This window comes from Cariama cristata, unplaced genomic scaffold, assembly GCF_000690535.1.
Source record: "Cariama cristata isolate BGI_N322 unplaced genomic scaffold, ASM69053v1 scaffold4839, whole genome shotgun sequence".
Classification (NCBI taxonomy): domain Eukaryota; kingdom Metazoa; phylum Chordata; class Aves; order Cariamiformes; family Cariamidae; genus Cariama; species Cariama cristata.
The window spans coordinates 1,700-10,087 of NW_009637270.1; the positions used below are offsets into that span (position 1 = coordinate 1,700).

Sequence of the window (8,388 nt, forward strand, 5' to 3'; positions counted from 1 at the left end):
ATCCCTGGGGAAAAAAACCCTATAATTTAGTTATAGAGGCAAGCATGTCCACCTGTGTCCCCCCCCAAACATTCTTATAGCCTCTTGCTTCAGCACCCCAAACCTTTGGGACAATCCGAGACTCACACCAGTCTCCCAATTTCAGCAATACTATTTATATTTACTGCTTCACCATGCCTGTCGCCACATCCCCTCCTCCAGGAGGAGAACGAGCTAATACCTCTCCTTTACTTGTTCCACCTGTTGCTGCTCTACAAGATTTTTCAGTTCCAAGACTTTCTTTCCTTTTTCTTTCACTTCATCCTCTCTCCTTTTCTGCAGTGGTTCTTGCTGCTCAAATTCATTTTCCTCCTGAAGAAAGAAGAAAACCCTTGTAACCCTCTAGCTCAAGTGGGGAAAGATGGGAAGATATGAAGCAAATGCTCCGAGACAACCTGTGCTAGTTACATCTCATTCTTCCATGGCCTGTCTACCAGCTGGGCAGTCTCTCCCTTCTGTCCCCACAGGCAGCCTTGTGTTCAAACCCAGTATCAACTGTCTAGACAGAGATCTTGCAGTATGGACCCTAAAATCCCTGCAGCAGGAGAGGCAGTAACCTTTCCTTGTCCCACCAGTCAGAATAGGACACAGGTTCCCTGCTACTCCTTTCCTTTTGTACGTGCAGGAGGGACCTAGAGTTGCTCTTACCACCTTCGGTGCTTTCTGCTTCCATGCATCAGCTTCCCCATGCTTCTTCGACAGTTTTTTCTTGCTCCGCTCCTCTGCCACTTTCTCTTCCCGCACGTGTGACAGGCGCATCTGAGAAAGCCACACACGTCTGCTCCACCGTCCCTGAGGACACACCTCAGCCTTCTCCAAATGGAGGACACGGACTGCTTCTGAAGTCTGAAGCCTGTGATACTCCAGGTCCTAACGAGACTGAGAACCCAGCACGCAGCATATGTGCCCTGTATTTAGTGCCAACCTCATGCAGCAGGTCCACCACTTACTATAGGCCGTGTGAAAAGACACTCATCACTTGGAGTGACAGGAGAAAGGAGCACGGAGACCATTATACAACCCCACAATACATGCCTCCATCTTGTAGGTGGTTCTCTGCAGAACAAGGGGATCTAGCATCTGGTTCCCACTTCGCCTGCAGTGCTGCTGTTGACTAACTGAACTGCAGTATGAACTGGGGATGTGAAAGCTGACTGAGCCCGAGGGACATGGTTCCCTCATCTGAGCAGTCTGTCCCAGTAAAAGCACTAGCATGTCCACAGCAGCAGACTAGCCAGGGCTGGGAGTACTTTTGGCTGCTCAGATTTTGGGAAAGGCTGAAAGGAGCACAATTCCTTTGTTTTCTAAGGCCAACCCTTTCCAAAGGTCCCCCCAAACGAGCAACTATCCTTCTCTCAAAGGCTGCTAGGGCTCCGGGTCAGTCAGGCACAACCTCTCTCAATCCTGCAGAGCCTGCACCGTTGTACAAAAGCAGCAACACTATCTGCACGCAGCCATCAACAGCCCATCCTAGCATGCTCTTCCTCTTCTGTCTGTCCTCAAAACAGGGTCAGACAAGGTTTTAAAAACAAACACGATACAAATACACACACAGCCAAGTCTACTAGTTGTGAGCATCCCTTGCATGCTTGGTAGCTATTCTTTCCCACCACATCTTTGCAACTCCCTGCAAGAACTGTGGCTTCACTGCCTGTAATGTTTCGTGCGAACAGCTCACTCTGAGCGCGCTCTAAGCTGAGTAAGGCTGTCTCATCTGCAGGGCCTGTTCACAGGACAGTCAAGGGATGCTGCCACATGCCTTGAACGCAGAGCACCATAAACACTGCATGTCAGAACAGGAATGTTTAGAACCACTGCAGAGGTATGGAGAACAAAAGCCTCCTCTTGTTAGACAGAGAATTTCAGCCTCTCTGATGCAGACTTGCCCACCACCTGATTAGTCACCAACAGCAGCAGCCCTGTGCTTGCATGTATCATACCAGTGGCCTGTTTGCACCCTCTTGGTCTCACAGTTCACCAAGATAATGTCACTGTACTGAGCGGTCCAAAGCTTGGTTAGCCTTCTTACCTTCTCATCATTCTGTAAAATCTTCTGCTCCATCCGCTTTTTCTTCTCTTCTTCCATTTGTTCTACCCGCTCCCGAGTGCGTTCCACAGACGCTCTGCCCGCTTCCTGGGCAGCGTGTGCAAGAGAGGTCTGTTAGCTTTGTCTGCTCTAGTACAGAGGACGATGGGGGAAGAGAGGCTTGCCACAGTAATTGGCTAAAACAGTTATTTTGCTTGACTTGCTTTGGCTGAGCTTAGCCTCAGTTCACTTCTGGATTAAGTTCAGAAATCAGCAGGTGCTTTGCACCAACGCAGTTGTTACTGCCACAAGTTATGAACAGCAGGGCTCAGGGTGCCCAGGCAGCATCACCTGCGAAATGCTCCTTCCACGTGGGAGGCACAAAGTACCTTACAGCAGTGCTGTCCCCCTGGCAGGAAAGGCCTCCAAGGCAATTCTGTGCTGAACCAGGGAAGGAGCAGGAAGTAAAGGACCCAACTCACTGCTTCATTTCTGCCTGCCGCCGTCTCTTTTCCTCCTCCACTTTCTGTTTCCTCTGTTCCTCAGCTTCCTGCTTCTTCCTGAGGCTTTCCAGTCTCTGCCGCTCTTTCTCCTGAAGGGAAATGTGTTCAGACTGTACCAATTGCTGGGGCTTCTTTCTACCCTCAGGCTGCTTGTGCACAGGCAGCTAGAGGCTAGGCAGCCTGCTAAACAAAGACGTCACTGTCAGAGTCATATTCACCCACACACTGGGATGGGAAGTGAATAGTAGTGAAGAAACAATGCAGGTTTGGCAACAGCACTTATTCAACCAGTAAGAGCAGAAGAGTCACAGGTATAAGAGAGAAACACCTCAGTCCTTCAGCTATCGAGAATATGTTTAGGCAAGGAACAGCACACTCCTGCTGTAGGTGGCCACCTGTAGGAAATGCTTCTTGCCTGGGACAGTTCTATCCACACCAGCAGCTGGGAGAACGGAGAAGGAGCACAGTGCAAGTAGTCTTGCTTAGAGGTCAGAAGGTTTACTAGCAGTTCCCAGCCCCAGCAGGACACATCTGCAAAGAGATCCTGCCACCTCACCCCTGGTGTGGCCAGTTTACTTATTTGGACGGAGCGCTGCATGGATGCCAGTGTGAGGGGAAAGAGCTGTCAGTGCCCATGAGGAAAGAAGCACAGCCATTACAATCTTCCAGACCCCACGGTTAAGGGCATATCATTACTTACAACAAAGTCGCCCTGTAGAAAAGAGACATAAAAAATGATTAAGGGTGTGGAAGTAACACTGGAACCCCCTTTCGTAGCACAGGCACTCCATTCTTAGCTGCAGCTCCTTACCAGTATGTGGTAGAGCGCCCATTGCCTGACCCCACACTGCCTGTCTTTCAGTCCTGCAGCAGCCAATTATGCAAGACACAAGGATAGATTCCCACTGCAAAGAGAAAAGCTTCCCACTTTCCCATGGTTTGACAGTCCCAGAATATAAAATGTTTCTGCTGACTACAGAGCTGAGATTTCTCTGCTTATGAGGAAGGTTTGAGGATTGGTGCTAAAGACCCTTGGCCAATAACAGTGTGTGGACAGACTATGAAAGGCAACACCAATCGATTTCCCTTCCCTGGGGAGGCTGAAGTAGAATTGAGGGCAGTTTGCTACGACGACCTGCACTGATCCACAGCAGCAGACAGAACTAGGAATAGGTTTATGCTTTTCTAAGCAAACAGTCCCTCCTGCCATTCCCCCAAACTTGATCCCCTCCTTCAGCCCTGCGAGGGAAGGTGGGACTCTGACGCACCTTAAGATCAGGTCGGGTGGGAGTATTGCGTTTGATGAAGTTCTTTATGACACCCCCATGTCCTGTGGGCCCGGGGCTTGCGAGTAGCTGGTTTCGTTGCACAGCCTGCAGGAAGTTTTTCAATGGTCTAACAACCTAAGAGGAGAAGATGGAGGGCAGTCAGTACCTGCCAGGAAAAGGGAAGGAAAGGGCCATGGCACCCACTCACCTTGCTAGCTGGAGAGGAAGAAGCTGGAGTCTGGTTTGCTGAATTCTTCTGCTTGTCATCTAAAGGGGAAAGGGTATGACCCCCTGGCTGCTGCCCATTCCATACAACACCCAGTGCTTGTTTATAGCTTCTTGTCCTGATGGCATTATCAAGAGGCACATTAGGTGACCATCACACTCCCCAATCTTGCCAGAAGCATTTACTTGCTGTTACACACGTCCCTCTGCCTGCTTGCTGCCACCAGAGGACATGGGCCTCCCAGGAACTCAGTTATGGGAGGCACACAACAGCTTGGTAGGGGAACGCCCAAGTTCCAGAGCAGTGATGTACAACATCATGCTCACTCTTACTCTCCACTCAGTCCCAGCAAGCAAGAAGTCTTTGTTCTATCTGGTATTAACAGCACAAGATAGAAATAACTCCTGTGTGTTTGCAGCTAGCCAGCCCACCTCACTGGCAGGATTTCACGTGCTTTATAAATACTTTGGATGCTCACAGATTTACCTGTATCAGAAAATACTTCATTTGCTTCCCCTAATTCCAAGGGGAAACAGGGGGGACTGCTTCACTGCACAATCAGAGCCCAATCCACCAGCAGCCCTGAGGAAGGCTGCAGATCCTGACCCATCACATGGTGCTGAGCATCCACATGAGAACAGAGGTTACTGTTACTTCCCTTCCCATCCACTACCCATAGCAAATTCACCCCAGCAAAACCAGGACAGGAGACTGAGGGCAAAGCTAAAAGCAGCTGAAATCTCACGTGAAACACCAGTAATACAAGCAGTGAGGAAACAAGTCAGGTATTCCAGACACTTGCACAAGACAAAAATAAATAGTTCAGTCACCTACTTGCATTGCCTTCTGAAACTACTCCCAGATCACCCTTTTATGAGCCACTCAGAGTCACATCTAAGTTGTGAGTTAACTGTGCTATCTTAGTCACCTTTGCTGGTTTGCACATGAACTCATGTCCCAGATGCAAATAAGGCTCAAGAAGTCACAAGGAACTCCCAGGAGACAAGACATGGCCAAAGAAGATTTGAAAACTACATTGTAAGTGGGGGGTTGGGGGAGGTACACTCAAATCTTTTTAAAACAAATTACTTAAAAGGCCAGGCCTGAGTCCTTCCAGACCCCTGGCTCATTCCTCCTCCTTGCAAATGTCTCGTACCAGATGCGTGAGGGATTCTCCTGGGACTTGGCATAGTGGGGTTGTTCCTGGTTCTCATTCTGGGGTTCACTGTTCGGATTTACACAGCTTCCTGTGAAGAAACCTGTAGTTAGCACTGTGCAAGGCATCCTGCAGGGCTCCGGTTCTTGTCTCCGTCTCTCATGTGCTCAGAGCCCCCTGGCACGTAACCAAACTGAGAAACCAGATGCCTGGATAGCGACCTGGAATATCAGCATTGTATACATACACTGTGAAGTATGCTGTAGTACGCATCCTGTACAGACCCTTCTGAACAGGCACAACCTGTCTCACCAGAAGGCCTCCAGCTACTCTTCCCTCCACTACAGCTGCTTATCAGATCCTACAGTTCCCATAGGGGATAAACAAAATGCCTGAATCCCTCCTTCTCCTCTCTTTGAGGCACAGTAAATAAATGGGACCTGTAAATCCTTACACAATGTTAACCCAGAGGAAAGGGATGTCAAGGTGCTTTAACAGAACATTACACTATGTGGAAGACTCCAGGTCTAATAGCAATCTCCTTTCAAAGTCTCCGCACTTAATCATTACACAGATTGAAGTTGGAAAGGACAGCATTTGTCTCAAGGCTTGGACATATTCATAAGATGTCCTTGCTTATCTAATTGCATGTCTTGCCTCTTTAGGAGATCACAAGTTAACCCAAAAAATTCCCTTGACTGGTCAGAGGTGGTTTTGTTTCAACACAAGTCCCAGATTTTCCACAAACTGTCATGTTGACTCACTGGTCTGTGTGTTTTTGGGGCTTCATGCAAGAAAAGCAAGACCAACGCAAAGTTACCTTCATTGTTGCCTGCCTGCTGCTCAGGAGGAGATAAGTGCTGTGCAGGAGGGCTGGCAGCTTGCATATTTTTGCTAGAAATGAGGACGTCTTCATGAGTCTGCAGGAAAAGGAAACAAGCATTCTTGTAGCACAGCTGCTCCAAAGAACAAGGCTACCATGGACCTGCTGCCCTGAAAAAGCCAGTCACTTAACTGCTAGGCTAGGGTCTGCTTCTCTCTCAACCAGAGCTGTGCTGCATGGGCACCACGTGGGCTCACTTCAGTAACAGGGAGTCTGCTCATTAAACACCAACCTCCGCAGGAAGGACAGTTGCCCGGCACATCTGAACCAGAGAAGGAGCTTTACTGAACCTGGACTCCAAAGGCAAAGTGCCTTGAGAATGACAGGCAGCTTCTACACACCTTGGAGACATCAGTTTTCAAACTACAGATATTCCAATCCTGAAAGACGAGTGCCTGTAAAGTGCTTAATGATCTTGTAACCTGAAACACTTCAAGTACCATTATGGTATATTCACAGGAGGACAAGCAAAACAGTCGCTGCAGCACAGCATTCTATTACATTATGAGGCCACTTGCACACAGGCCATGCTCTCCCCTACCCGCTAAGCCACCACCACCCAGGGCAGAGTCACCTGCCCATTCCTGAAAAGCACTGGGAGCTGGTCTGAAGCAGAGCCCACCCCTCTCTCTGCTGGGCTAGCTTTCACCTCAGCTGGTTCACAGCACAACCACACAAGACGTTTTTGCCAGATCAAAGGAGGGTAGGGGTTTCTTTGTCCTCCTAGCACTGGAGGCTTATGCTAGTGTGTTGCATACATAGCCTCAGTGGCCAAGCAAAGCACATTAGCTTGAACTGCCCTCCTGATTTTTGTAGCTCAAACCAGCCATGCAACAGAGACAGGTTAAGAATACACACAGTCAATGACCATGCCCAGCTGACAGGCAAAAGCTTGCTGACTCCCTGGAACCTGGCCAAGCACCTCCAAAAACTCCATCTTGAAGCGGCCTTATCAAGGCACAAAATGTCTCTGCCCACCAGGAGCCAGAGAGCCAACCGGCTTAACTAGCTGCCTAAGTCTTAGAAGGGCAGCACTGTCCAACTCGGCAGCGCCTTCGCTCAGCTTGAAGGGATGCGACAGAGTGATCCTTGGCCGCATTCCCTGCTTCCAGTGGCAATGCTCAGCAAAAGGCATCATCAACTCAGGCAAGAAGATGTCCAGACAGATAGTTTGTAGATCGTTCCTTAAAACTTACCTTTTCACTTGGGGAATTCAGTTCCAGTCCAGCTCTGTAAAAGAAGAGCTATTTTAATTATTTCAGCTCTCCGAAGGGTAAGTTACAGATGATAAAAGTATGGAGCCAGCATACGGGACCCCAAGGAAAGTGCAGACAAATCTAAGTACATCCAGAGACACAAGCCTGTTTCAGCCAGGCCACACAGAGGTGGAGCTGTAAATTCTTCTGACAGACTGTTGCATTGCATTACTGAACAACACACGGATGAGCTTTGTCCCCTTTTGCAGAACTTCCACGTAGCACGTAAAATGGAAGCTCTGCGAGCCTTAGGCCGAGAGCGCCTTACCTGTCCACCTTTCAGGTCAGACCACAGCGGCCTGACCTCCAGCACTTCCAGGCATTTGGAGGCTTGTTACAGCCAGGAATCCCAGGACATAACTCACGATGCCAGTCAATACCAGGCAGAGCAACTGCTGACAGCCTCTCAGGCCTTATGGCATGGGCTGGACCCCTCCCTAACGCAGTGCTTAGCCTCATCGTGTTCTGAACAGGCTTCTGAAAAGGAAGGGCTGTGCCTCAACAGCACAAACTTTGAAATATCTACCAGCCCCAGGTGACAACATCACCTAAACATCCGTTCCAATACCAGTCCTATATCTGTGATATAAAAGCGACCCATACAGTTTCCTTCATACAGCAGGGTTTTCAGTGGTTTCTTCCTGCCTGCTTTACATGGTGGCCTCACCTCATGCTGTTGGTCGCATCTTCTTCCACAAAAACCTCCAAGGAGCTTTGACCTGCAGGAGAATAACATAAGCTAGCTTGGGGATTTCATTCTGAGGCTTCCCAACAGCAGCAATTTGTGCGTGGTAGAGCTCAGGTCTCTGTGCAGGCTTTCCTCCCAGGGAACACGCTGATTGCTCATCTCAGCTTTCCACACCAGCACTACCACCTCCCTCAAGTGTCACTGACAAACTGGTGTAGGCTGGGAAGGCAGAGGACTGAAGCAGCAGCTCCTCTGCCTGCAGACTGCTCCAGCTGCACAAACATGCTCTTGCCTGTGTCAGAGATAGCATTTCCCAGTCAATTGACTTCAGCTCCTGCCTCCC

General features: G+C 49.3%; 1 protein-coding gene across 1 annotated transcript in view; it reads right to left on the reverse strand.

The window, feature by feature from the left end:
* The window catches only part of LOC104167845 (inner centromere protein-like), a gene marked incomplete at both ends in the record, with an annotated part of 14,673 nt that overhangs the window by 1,462 nt on the left and 4,823 nt on the right, over positions 1-8,388 (reverse strand). Inside the window, 12 exon segments of the mRNA XM_009708231.1 lie at positions 97-103; positions 221-351; positions 688-798; positions 2,069-2,145; positions 2,148-2,173; positions 2,548-2,657; positions 3,837-3,971; positions 4,045-4,180; positions 5,219-5,309; positions 6,039-6,138; positions 7,298-7,331; positions 8,025-8,076. Coding sequence (XP_009706533.1) covers positions 97-103; positions 221-351; positions 688-798; positions 2,069-2,145; positions 2,148-2,173; positions 2,548-2,657; positions 3,837-3,971; positions 4,045-4,180; positions 5,219-5,309; positions 6,039-6,138; positions 7,298-7,331; positions 8,025-8,076 — 1,010 coding nt within the window.